The sequence below is a fragment of the Hemitrygon akajei genome, chromosome 26 (assembly GCF_048418815.1).
Source record: "Hemitrygon akajei chromosome 26, sHemAka1.3, whole genome shotgun sequence".
Lineage (NCBI taxonomy): Eukaryota > Metazoa > Chordata > Chondrichthyes > Myliobatiformes > Dasyatidae > Hemitrygon > Hemitrygon akajei.
In genome coordinates this window covers 50,071,974-50,085,260 of record NC_133149.1, presented here as the reverse complement: position 1 = coordinate 50,085,260, position 13,287 = coordinate 50,071,974, and the positions used below count along the sequence as shown (strand labels likewise).

Here is a 13,287-nt window from a genome sequence, read left to right as displayed (position 1 = left end):
AGGTTTAGGGTGAGCCCGGAGGGTGGAGAGAGCCGTCAGATGAAGGTGTTTTCAGGCAGGTACACGTGTCTAGCTCGGGCTTCTGCGGCACGGGACCGTATCTGTCAACGTGGAGCCGAGGGCGAGTTTGTAAACCCGGCGGGGGTGGAGCACCCGCGGGAGGGGGGTGGGGACAGGCGGCAGAGAAGGAGTGGCAGTAGGCGGGGGAAGGGGGGCGGTGCGGGTGCAGACGCACGCACACCCAGCCCTGAGACGCCAGGCAAGGTCATCTGATTCCAAACAATCGGTTTATTGATCACTGCAGAATGTCCCTCTCTGGTGCCTCCTGCTCCCTTCCCCTCTTCCCAACCACAGTCCCCACTCTCCCCGCTCCCCCTCCCTCTCCCTTCCCCTTTTCACCAACCACAGTTCCCCCTCTCCCCTCTCCCCCCTCCTTCTCCCTTCCCCTTTTCACCAACCACAGTTCCCCCTCTCCCCGCTCCCCCCTCCCTCTCCCTTCCCCTTTTCACCAACCACAGTTCCCCCTCTCCCCGCTCCCCCCTCCCTCTCCCTTCCCCTTTTCACCAACCACAGTTCCCCCTCTCCCCGCTCCCCCCTCCCTCTCCCTTCCCCTTTTCACCAACCACAGTTCCCCCTCTCCCCTCTCCCCCCTCCTTCTCCCTTCCCCTTTTCACCAACCACAGTTCCCCCTCTCCCCGCTCCCCCCTCCCTCTCCCTTCCCCTTTTCACCAACCACAGTTCCCCCTCTCCCCGCTCCCCCCTCCCTCTCCCTTCCCCTTTTCACCAACCACAGTTCCCCCTCTCCCCGCTCCCCCCTCCCTCTCCCTTCCCCTTTTCACCAACCACAGTTCCCCCTCTCCCCGCTCCCCCCTCCCTCTCCCTTCCCCTTTTCACCAACCACAGTTCCCCCTCTCCCCGCTCCCCCCTCCCTCTCCCTTCCCCTTTTCACCAACCACAGTTCCCCCTCTCCCCGCTCCCCCCTCCCTCTCCCTTCCCCTTTTCACCAACCACAGTTCCCCCTCTCCCCGCTCCCCCCTCCCTCTCCCTTCCCCTTTTCACCAACCACAGTTCCCCCTCTCCCCGCTCCCCCCTCCCTCTCCCTTCCCCTTTTCACCAACCACAGTTCCCCCTCTCCCCGCTCCCCCCTCCCTCTCCCTTCCCCTTTTCACCAACCACAGTTCCCCCTCTCCCCGCTCCCCCCTCCCTCTCCCTTCCCCTTTTCACCAACCACAGTTCCCCCTCTCCCCGCTCCCCTCTCCCTCTCCCTTCCCCTTTTCACCAACCACAGTTCCCCCTCTCCCCGCTCCCCCCTCCCTCTCCCTTCCCCTTTTCACCAACCACAGTTCCCCCTCTCCCCGCTCCCCCTCTCCCTCTCCCTTCCCCTTTTCACCAACCACAGTTCCCCCTCTCCCCGCTCCCCCCTCCCTCTCCCTTCCCCTTTTCACCAACCACAGTTCCCCCTCTCCCCGCTCCCCCCTCCCTCTCCCTTCCCCTTTTCACCAACCACAGTTCCCCCTCTCCCCGCTCCCCCCTCCCTCTCCCTTCCCCTTTTCACCAACCACAGTTCCCCTGCTCCCCTCTCCCCCCTCCCTCTCCCTTCCCCTTTTCACCAACCACAATTCCCCCCCTTCCCACTCTCAGTCCACAACAGAGACCCATATCAGAATAAGGCTTCTCATCGCTCAGACGTCACGAAATTTGCTTTTCTTTGTGGCAGCAGTACAGTGAATTACTTCAACGCTCTGCAAAAGTCTCGGCCACCCTAGCTATACTTATGTGTGTGTGCGCCTAAGACTTTTGTATAGCACGTTCCCAGTATTTAAAAAACATTTGGATAATGGGAGGGGTTTAGAACAGGGCTCCCCAAACTTTCTTGCGCCATGGATCCTGACTGTGGGCCCCGGCTTTGGAACCTCCAGTTTAGGGGGATTAGGGTCAACGCAGGCATATAGGACTAGCTTTGTGTGTAACTGGGCTAGCAGGGATCTGTTGGGCTGAGTGGCCTGTTCCCCTGCTGGACAGTATTAAACACAAAGCAAAAGACATCGGGGGGTGGGGGGGGGGGGGCAGAGCACAAGGCCATTCGGCCCGTCGGATCTGCTCCAGCAATCCTCCGCGGCTGATTTACCGCCCCCTCTCAACCCCGTTCTCCCTGGAGCCTCCGACACCCTTTCTGATCCAGAACCCGCCAGCCTCCGCTTTAGACACACCCGACGACTTGGCCCGCACAGCAACGAATCCCCGCCCCCCCCGGCTGAAGAACTTTTTTTCTCCAATTTGGAAACCTCCTCCCATATGGTGACCCCCCTCACCCCCAGCGACAAGCATTCTACTGGGGAAGGGAAACACTGAGCGGTCGGTGTCCAGCGGGAGGAACGAAGGAACGGCCGATGCTTTGGAGTAAAACCCAGCAGCTGAAGGGGGTCCGGCTCGGCGTTTACCACCCCGCGCGCTCTCACCTTCGGACATGAAGTAGGGTATCCTGAACCTGCCCTCCAGGACCCTCTGCCTCAGCAGCGGGAGCGTCGGACCGTCGAAGGGTAGGGCTCCACAAACCAGCACGTAGAGGACCACGCCGAGGCTCTGCGGACACAAAACGGTAAGGCACCTCGCGTCAGACGTCGGAAAGGGGGGCTGCGCCCGTCCGCGATCTACGGTTTCCCTCTGGGCCGCAGGCGAGTGGCGGTCCCAGGGAGCGGGCCGAGCCGGTGACGTTGACCCGAGGCACGCCGGACGGAGGTGCCGCTTAGACCGCGAGACGGTGGAGCCGGATCGGGCCGTTCAGCCCGTCGCCCGCTCTGCCGTCCCATCTCGGCTACGACAGGTGAAAACAGGACACTTTTAACACAAGCCTGAAATAAGACGTCCCACTACGTAGGAGATCCCCAGACGGTAATCCCCACGCCGGTGATGCCCAGACGGTAATCCCCACGCCGGTGATCACGGAGCTATAATCCCCGTGCTGGCGGTCGCCATTTCCCCCACGTCGGTGCTCGGCAAGCTATAATTCACCTCCAGAGTTGCCCGTCAACTTGAACGAAAGCCAGCTGGCTTCGTGACCCCACTGCCGCGCTCATTTGAAACTGATTCCCGTCACTCGCTCTCAGCTTTCAACCCCCTCCCCCCCACGACCCGTTTTCACACTTTGCACCCCGCTCCGGCTCAGCATAGGGTCCGTCGACCTGAAGCCCCCGGCGCCGCGTCTCCCCCCCCCCCACCTTCCCTCATTTCCGATTTCCCGGGCCTCCGTGCTTTCCGCCCCCCTCATCTCCCCCGACCCGTGCCGGGACAGCGGGACGCCGCCGCGTTACCGCGATCGAGGAACGCGCCCGGGGCTCGGTCGGCTCCTGGAGAAGCGTTAAGGAACTTGGTCCGGGTCAACCAGCGGGACGGGGAAACAGTTTAAACACAACGTTCGCGGAATCAGAGAGTCCCCTGACTCGAAATGTCAACTGCTTCCCTCCCCCCACAGACGCTGCCGGATCTGAGAGTTAGCAGCATTTCCGGGTTGTTGTCTTTTTTTTAAAAAGAGGCGCGAAGATCCGAGGCGGGTGTTGAATCCTGAATTCGCGGCCCGTGATTTCTCCGATAGGCTGTCGTCCCTGGTGAGTGGGGTACCACGGGACCTTTGCTACGTGTGGAGGGGAACGTTAACTGGCTCTGATGTGGAAGCCTGCGGACGGCAGGAAAATGGGTGGGGTTGGCCGAACAGTCCGGTGGTGGGTTTACGTTACTGGAGAATTTAATGGCAGACAGAACTTAACCCAGACGGGTGTGAAGTGGCAGCAGAGGGCGCCAGTGAGCAACGTGACCAAACGCGACGCCCATCGATCGGACAGTTCACAAAGCTACGTCTTTACTTCCTCCTTCCTCTCCCAAACCCCATGCCGCGACTCAGCCGCGTGCGATTGGAACCTGCCATTTACCTTCTGACGGCGTGCCTCCCCGGCCACCCGGCTCTCTGCTGCCTCTGAGGGAGTTCGGCCGGGAGAGCGCGGCCCGGACGGTGGGGGGCCCACGGTCGACTCCATTTCTCGCCGACGAGGACGAGAGCGGGGGGGGGGGAGGCGAGCGGGTGTTCGGTGCCGTCTGCCTGCGCTCGACCGGTCTCCCCCTCCCCCTCGCTCGCTGCCGCCGCAGTCCCGGTTCGATCAGACCGCGTGGCTTGTGGGCGGGACGCTGCGGTTCGCGTTACATGTGTCCGGTCATTGCTATCTTGTGCGATTTTGACCGGGGGGCCGGACCGGGCTCTGCGGCGCTCAGTCAAAGAACGACTGTGTGGTAATCGGTTAAACTACACCGCGCATTCCTGGACAACTTCAGTGGCCGTGCTTTGACGCTTCCTGCTCGCGCTTTGGCATTTGCGCGATCTGGTCTCTCTCTGGTTTTTTTTTTGCGCCCTGAGCATTTGATGTCCGTCTTCGAAGGGGTTCCGCGGGGCGCTTCTTTGTTTCCTGGCTGTCTGTGGAGTTGACAAACCTCGGGGGTTTAAAACTGCACGCACGCAATTCGACAATGAATGTCCTTCGAATCTGACGGTCAGGCAGGCAATCCGTGAAGGGTATTGGCAATGGCTGGGGGAGGGGGGGGGTCGCCCATCTTGCAAAGACACACTGACCTCCCCCACCCATCCCCCCCCCCAGAAGACGGCAAGCCACTTCTGCAGAAACATTCGCCAAGAACAAACACGGATTGCCCGCGGCAGACACACAGGACTGTCTCCCGGCGTCGGGCGCGATTCTAACATTCTAGCCCGCGCACGTGAAGCCAGCCGTTTCAACGGAGGGAGCAAACGCAGACACACAAAACAAAAGAGAGAGACATTTGAAAACGAGATTGGAAGGAAAACGGTTACCCAGATGTCCAGCAAAGGCCCTTCATACTGTTGTCCTTCGAACACCTCCGGAGCTGCGTAGGGCGGGCTCCCGCACCACGTGGACAGAGGCTCCCCTGGCTTGTAGAAGTTAGCAAAACCAAAATCTGTTTAAACAGAACACAACATCGGCGGTCAGCCTCCCTGTCACCTCTGGCGCTCCCATCCCCCCGCAGGGCTCGCTGTGACCTTCCCTGCCATCTAACCTCTCGTCGCCACCACCTGGCCACCTGCCGGGGGTCGGTTCCCCGGGGCATCTTCCAGAAACTCACCCTGTGCCAGCAGGCTTTTGTCCTGCCCGACAGAAGTCTCCTGAGTGGGGCTGATGAAAGGCTTCACTCACGAGACTATCCACCAAAAGCTCGGAGTTTCACACAACCATATAACAATTACAGCACGGAAACGGGCCATCTCAGCCCTTCTAGTCCGTGCCGAACGCTTACTCTCACCTAGTCCCACCGACCCGCACTCAGCCCATAACCCTCCATTCCTTTCCTGTCCGTATACCTATCCGATTTTACTCTAAATGACAATACCGAACCTGCCTCTACCACTTCTACTGGAAGCTCGTTCCACACAGCTACCACTCTCTGAGTAAAGAAATTCCCCCTCGTGTTACCCCTAAACTTTTGCCCCCTAACTCTCAGCTCATGTCCTCCTGTTTGAATCTCCCCTACTCTCAATGGAAAAAGCCTATCCACGTCAACTCTATCTATCCCCCTCATAATTTTAAGTACCTCTATCGTCCTCCCTCAACCTTCTACACTCCAAAGAATAAAGACCTAACTTGTTCAACCTTTCCCTGTAACTTAGGTGCTGAAACCCAGGTAACATTCTCGTAAATCTCCTCTGTACTCTCTCTATTTTGTTGACATCTTTCCTATAATTCGGTGACCAGAACTGTGCACAATACTCCAAATTCGGCCTCACCAATGCCTTGTACAATTTTAACATTACATCCCAACCCCTATACTCAATGCTCTGATTTATAAAGGCCAGCATACCAAAAAGCTTTCTTCACCACCCTATCCCCATGAGATTCCACCTTCAGGGAACTATGCACCATTATTCCTAGACCTAATTAAATACAACGATTAGAATCACGGAGTCATACCAGACGGAAGGAGGCCATGCAGTGCAAGACTCCCATTTGGCCCAAACCCCAGCCCCGTTGAACCAGGGGTTCCCCATCTGGTACTGGAATCCCTGCTCGAATACACCTACCTGACCAAGTGTTTGTGTCCCTGGCTGAACCAGCTCGTTCAGTATCCTGGTCACCCCCCCCCACCAGCCCAGCCCCGGAGGGTAAACGTGGCCTCTCAGGTTCTCATCAAGCCTCTGCGCTCTCGTCCTAAACCGGCACCTCCCGGCCTCCCGATTCCGTAACACGAAGGGTCGCGCGCGCTCAGCATTTCTGCAGTTCCTGCGCTGCCACAGCACTCCGGGGGGGTGGGGGGATTTTAAAAAAGTCCCGGTTTGTTCACCTCTCTCCGCAACCTCGCATCCTCGGGGATCTCCTCTGCACTCTGTCCAGCCCTTCCCGCGGGAGGGATATCAAAACCGACACGGTATTTCCCCTGCGGCCTCTGCAACAGGGCATCTGTGCTCAATGCCCTGAGGCCAGCAGGCCAAATACCCACTCCTGATGCCATTGACAAAATACCACTGGCTTGGACTGACGTCCCGGGGCACTCTCCAGGGCTCGGCCATTCACTGAGAATCGCCGTGCCCTCCTAACCTTACAAATTACACTCCACTTGCCATTCCAAAGGGTGCATGATGCCCTGATAGCCATCTTCGCTGTCAAAGACGCGGTCTGGTACGCCGACCCTAACCAAGCCTTGAACAGGCTCCTCCGAAATCATAGATGCAGACGGTGGACACCGACGAGGCTGGCACCAAGCCCCGGGGGGGGGGCCACCGCCAGTCAGGGGTCTCCACCCCCGCTCTCTGCCTCTGGGTGCAGAGAGCCAGTTCTGCACCCAGCTCCCCCCTGCATCCCGTGCGATCTAACCGCCCACAGCAGCCTGTCACGTGCAACTTGCCCTGGGTCAATCCACGGCCCTGCCTTCATCAGCCCTCTCGGTCACTCCTACAAAAACGCGACGGGACCGATCGATCATCGTTTCCCCCCCACCGCCACCAGCTAACCGGAATCAGTCGATTTAACGATTCCCTTTGGTCTTCTTTCAATTTGGCTACAGGATATGGATGTTGCTGTCAACACGAGGAACGGGAGCAGGAGTAGGCCATCCGGCCCGTCCAGCCTGCTCCGCCATTCGATAAGATCACGGCTGATCTGACCACGGACTCATCTCCACCTCCCTGCCCTTTCCCCACAACCCTTAATCCCCCGACCGTGCAAAAATCTATCCGACCTTGTCTTGAATATATTCACTGCTTCCCTGGGCAGAGAATTCCACAGATTCACCACTCTCTGGGAAAAGCAGTTCCTCCTCATCTCCGTCCCAAATCCACTCCCCCTGAATCTCGAGGCTGCGTCCCCTGGTTCTAGTCACGCCTGCCAGTGGAAACAACTTTCCTGCCTCTCTCTTATCCATCCCTTTCATAATTTTATGCGTTTCTACAAAGGAGAGTGTTTATTGCCCAGATGGAGTCAGTGCAGGTGAAAGTGCCCTCACAGTGGCGTTGGTTACGGACGCCAGTCTTTAACAGTCATTCAGTCAGACGTGAGTACAGCCAGGCGAAGCAGCGTTAGTCACACACGGCGCAAGGCCCACATACCACGCATCAGATACGTGTGCAGTCACACAAAAGAATGTGATATCACCCAAATCCCTGGGAGGGGGGGGGGGGGGGTCACGGTCTTGTAGATCGTTTGCGCCCGGATGTTGTCGGCAACAGCAAGCCCGCGGAAGTCGGCAGACAAACGCGCACAGGCACGCACGCACGCCTATCCGGCTTGTCTTCCGCTGAGCGAACACCGGAGGGCAGCACCCAAGCCCGCGGAAGTCGGCAGACAAACGCGCACAGGTACGCACGCACGCCTGTCCGGCTTGTCTTCCGCTGAGCGAACACCGGAGGGCAGCACCCAAGCCCGCGGAAGTCGGCAGACAAATGCGCACAGGCACGCACGCACGCCTATCCGGCTTGTCTTCCGCTGAGCGAACACCGGAGGGCAGCACCCAAGCCCGCGGAAGTCGGCAGACAAACGCGCACAGGCACGCACGCACGCCGATCCGGCTTGTCTTCCGCTGAGCGAACACCGGAGGGCAGCACCCAAGCCCGCGGAAGTCGGCAGACAAACGCGCACAGGCACGCACGCACGACTATCGGGCTTGTCTTCCGCTGAGCGAACACCGGAGGGCAGCACCCAAGCCCGCGGAAGTCGGCAGACAAACGCGCACAGGCACGCACGCCTATCCGGCTTGTCTTCCCCTGAGCGAACACCGGAGGGCAGCACCCAAGCCCGCGGAAGTCGGCAGACAAACGCGCACAGGCACGCACGCACGCCGATCCGGCTTGTCTTCCCCTGAGCGAACACCGGAGGGCAGCACCCAAGCCCGCGGAAGTCGGCAGACAAACGCGCACAGGCACGCACGCACGCCGATCCGGCTTGTCTTCCGCTGAGCGAACACCGGAGGGCAGCACCCAAGCCCGCGGAAGTCGGCAGACAAACGCGCACAGGCACGCACGCACGCCTATCCGGCTTGTCTTCCGCTGAGCGAACACCGGAGAGCAGCACCCAAGCCCGCGGAAGTCGGAAGACAAAAGCGGACAGGCACGCACGCACGCCTATCCGGCTTGTCTTCCGCTGAGCGAACACCGGAGAGCAGCACCCAATCCCGCGGAAGTCAGCAGACAAACGCGCACAGGCACGCACGCACGCCTATCCGGCTTGTCTTCCGCTGAGCGAACACCGGAGAGCAGCACCCAAGCCCGCGGAAGTCGGAAGACAAAAGCGGACAGGCACGCACGCACGCCTATCCGGCTTGTCTTCCGCTGAGCGAACACCGGAGAGCAGCACCCAATCCCGCGGAAGTCAGCAGACAAACGCGCACAGGCACGCACGCACGCCTATCCGGCTTGTCTTCCGCTGAGCGAACACCGGAGGGCAGCACCCAAGCCCGCGGAAGTCGGCAGACAAACGCGCACAGGCACGCACGCACGCCTATCCGGCTTGTCTTCCGCTGAGCGAACACCGGAGAGCAGCACCCAAGCCCGCGGAAGTCAGCAGACAAACGCGCACAGGCACGCACGCACGCCGATCCGGCTTGTCTTCCGCTGAGCGAACACCGGAGGGCAGCACCCAAGCCCGCGGAAGTCGGCAGACAAAAGCGGACAGGCACGCACGCACGCCTATCCGGCTTGTCTTCCGCTGAGCGAACACCGGAGGGCAGCACCCAAGCCCGCGGAAGTCGGCAGACAAACGTGCACAGGCACGCACGCACGCCTATCCGGCTTGTCTTCCGCTGAGCGAACACCGGAGGGCAGCACCCAAGCCAGCGGAAGTCGGAAGACAAAAGCGGACAGGCACGCACGCACGCCGATCCGGCTTGTCTTCCGCTGAGTGAACACCGGAGGGCAGCACCCAAGCCCGCGGAAGTCGGCAGACAAACGCGCACAGGCACGCACGCACGCCTATCCGGCTTGTCTTCCGCTGAGCGAACACCGGAGGGCAGCACCCAAGCCCGCGGAAGTCGGCAGACAAACGCGCACAGGCACGCACGCACGCCGATCCGGCTTGTCTTCCGCTGAGCGAACACCGGAGGGCAGCACCCAAGCCCGCGGAAGTCGGCAGACAAACGCGCACAGGCACGCACGCACGACTATCCAGCTTGTCTTCCGCTGAGCGAACACCGGAGGGCAGCACCCAAGCCCGCGGAAGTCGGCAGACAAAAGCGGACAGGCACGCACGCACGCCTATCCGGCTTGTCTTCCACTGAGCGAACACCGGAGGGCAGCACCCAAGCCCGCGGAAGTCGGCAGACAAACGCGCACAGGCACGCACGCACGCCTATCCGGCTTGTCTTCCACTGAGCGAACACCGGAGGGCAGCACCCAAGCCCGCGGAAGTCGGCAGACAAACGCGCACAGGCACGCACGCACGCCGATCCGGCTTGTCTTCCGCTGAGCAAACACCGGAGGGCAGCACCCAAGCCCGCGGAAGTCGGCAGACAAACGCGCACAGGCACGCACGCACGACTATCGGGCTTGTCTTCCGCTGAGCGAACACCGGAGGGCAGCACCCAAGCCCGCGGAAGTCGGCAGACAAACGCGCACAGGCACGCACGCACGCCTATCCGGCTTGTCTTCCCCTGAGCGAACACCGGAGGGCAGCACCCAAGCCCGCGGAAGTCGGCAGACAAACGCGCACAGGCACGCACGCACGACTATCCAGCTTGTCTTCCGCTGAGCGAACACCGGAGGGCAGCACCCAAGCCCGCGGAAGTCGGCAGACAAACGCGCACAGGCACGCACGCACGCACCCCCACACACTCACACACACACACACACACACATTCACGCACCCCCACACACTCACACACACACACACACACACACATTCACGCACCCCCACACACACACACACACATTCACGCACCCCCACACACTCACACACACACACACATGCACCCCCACACACTCACACACACACACACACACACATTCACGCACCCCCACACACTCACACACACACACACACACACATTCACGCACCCCCACACACACACACACGCACACACCCCCCCACACACACACACACACTCACACACACACACCCCCCCACACACACACACACACACCCCCACACACACACACACGCACACACCCCCCCACACACACACACACACTCACACACACACACACCCCCCCACACACACACACACACACACCCCCACACACACACACACACGCATGCACCCCCACACACACACGCGCACACACACACACCCCCACACACACGCATGCACCCCCACACACACACGCGCACACACACACGCACACACACACACACACACAGACCCCCACACACACACACACACACACACACACACACACACACACACACACAGACCCCCACACACACACACGCACCCCCCCACACACACACTCACACACACACCCACACACACATGTGTGCACATACTTGCCCCATATATAAAAACATAGAAAACCTACTGCGCAATACAGGCCCTTCGGCCCACAAAGTTGTGCCGAACATGTCCTTACCTTAGAAATTATTAGGCTTACCTATAGCCCTCTATTTTTCTGAGCTCCATGTTCCTATCCAAGTCTCTTAAAAGACCCTATCGTATCCGCCTCCACCACCATTGCCACTAGCCCATTCCACACACTCACCACTCTCTGCGTAAAAAACTTACCCCTGACATCTCCTCTGTACCTACTCCCCAGCACCTTAAACCTGTGTCCTCTCGTGCCAGCCATTTCAGCCCCGGGAAGAACGGAGGATCTGTGATACGTTCCCAAGTCTTGATGGTGCCTGGCAGGGGGCAGCTCATGGGTCCTCGCACCCCCAGTACAGGTGTAGTTCTTCACCTCAGTGACAGCCAGCGTGTGGAGAAGGCGTCGTGCGTATTGTAAAAGGCGCGGAGAGGGGTGGTGAAGGGTGTGGGTGTCTGAGGCGGCAGGAGAAATCGCCAGCGGGCGGCTCGCTGTCTCGCTGGAGCTCAGCCGGAGGATTCAATACCTAACCCGGATTCCTGAACGGAAACCTCGCCTGACGTAACAGTGAGTCAAACGTTATGGCTGCCCGGCCAGATCGGTGCGTCCGACGCCAATCTGAATCATCCTGTTCATCTCAGAGAGCAAATCCGGCCCCCCCCTCACAGCGCGGGGAGTCTTGTGCCCTTCGCAATCGGGGCCACCAGCCGAGAGCTGAGTTAGGAAGCATTTACGTTTCCATATGCTTAGCAGCTTCAGTCAAGATAACTTCAGCGGAGACCCAGGGGGACTGCAAATGCCGTTTCCGTTCTCACCTTTGAGGATAAGATGACATTAAGCAAGAGCTCCGCTCGGAAGGAGCTCGTCTGACAGGTTGATCGTCGCAGACCCACACCAAAAGTCCAGGCCTGCCTCAGTACAAACGGCCAGAGATATCCACCCGACATCATTCAAAGCTCTGCTGGGTCAGGGAGCAGGAATACTGCGAAAAGGGGCAGTTTTGAGCCCCCTTGTCTCAGAAAGGATGAGCTGAAACCGGAGAGGGTTCAAAGGAGGTTCACAGAAAATGATTTTCCTGGATCGAATGGCTTGTCACACGAAGAGCGTCTGATGGCTCCGGGATTTAGAAGGATGAGGGCCGACCCCATTGAAAGCCATCGGGAGCCCTCCACAGAGTGGACGTGGAGAGGACGCTTCCGATGGCCGGAGAGTCTAAGAACAGAGGCCACAGCCTCAGAATAGAGGGGCGTCCTTTTTCAGAACGAGGTTGAGGAGGAGGCTTTCGAGCCAGTGAGGGGCGAATCTGTGGATTCATTCCCACAGGCGGCTGTGGAGGCCGAGTAAATTTAAGGCAGAGGCTGATCGATTCTGATGGGTCAGGGCATGAAGGGATACGGGGGAGAAGGCAGGAGACCGGGGCTGAGAGGGAAAATGATGGAATGGCGGGGCAGACTCGACGGGCCGAATGGCCTGACTCTGCTCCTGTATCTAATATCGGTCACTCTCAAACGTACGAATGCCGTAACGTAGGGTCATAGAAAGGAACGGCGCAGAAACAGGCCCTCTGGCCCATCTGGTCTGTGCCGAACCATTTCAGCTCGAGCAGCCGAGGGGAAGCCGTGCTGGTCAGCCATGGTCCCGTGGGGAAAATCCTGGCCTCAGGAGTCAGGAGGACGGGTCCTCAAAGCCAGCTCGGGATTCGAGGTCGATGATTCACCACTCACTCCTGGGACAGTGTTGAGTTGCTGGAGGATCAAGAGAGGGGGGTGGGGGGCGTTCTCCCTGAAGCTGTGGCCAATGTCCATCCCCAGGTCGGCAACAGACACACACAGCTGATGACGTCGTTATGGCCGCTGAATGTGCACGCCAATACACAGCGGGTTCCCCTGAAAAGTATATCGATGGTTGTAGATCACTTCGACAGAAGAACTTCATGAGAGGCCCAATAAATATTCAACTTAACCTTTGGTGTTGAGGTCTGTTACGGTTTGGTTTCTCTACAACGAATGGGCAGGTTTGGTTTATGTAAAACCATAGACAGGTTTGGTTTATCTACAACCATGGGCAGGTTTGGTTTATCTACAACCATGGGCAGGTTTGGTTTATCTACAACCATGGACAGGTTTGGTTTATCTACAACCCTGGACAGGTTTGGTTTATCTACAACGAATGGGCAGGTTTGGTTTATCTACAACCATGGACAGGTTTGGTTCATCTACAGCCATGGACAGGTTTGGTTTATCTACAACTGTGGGCAGGTTTGGTTT

General features: G+C 59.1%; 1 protein-coding gene across 1 annotated transcript in view; it reads right to left on the bottom strand.

Moving 5' to 3' along the window:
• Positions 1-13,287, bottom strand: part of LOC140716970 (serine/threonine-protein kinase SIK2-like) — a 334,708-nt gene that overhangs the window by 82,894 nt on the left and 238,527 nt on the right. The window contains 2 exon segments of the mRNA XM_073030168.1: positions 2,460-2,583; positions 4,856-4,980. Of these exon segments, the coding sequence (XP_072886269.1) occupies positions 2,460-2,583; positions 4,856-4,980 (249 nt within the window).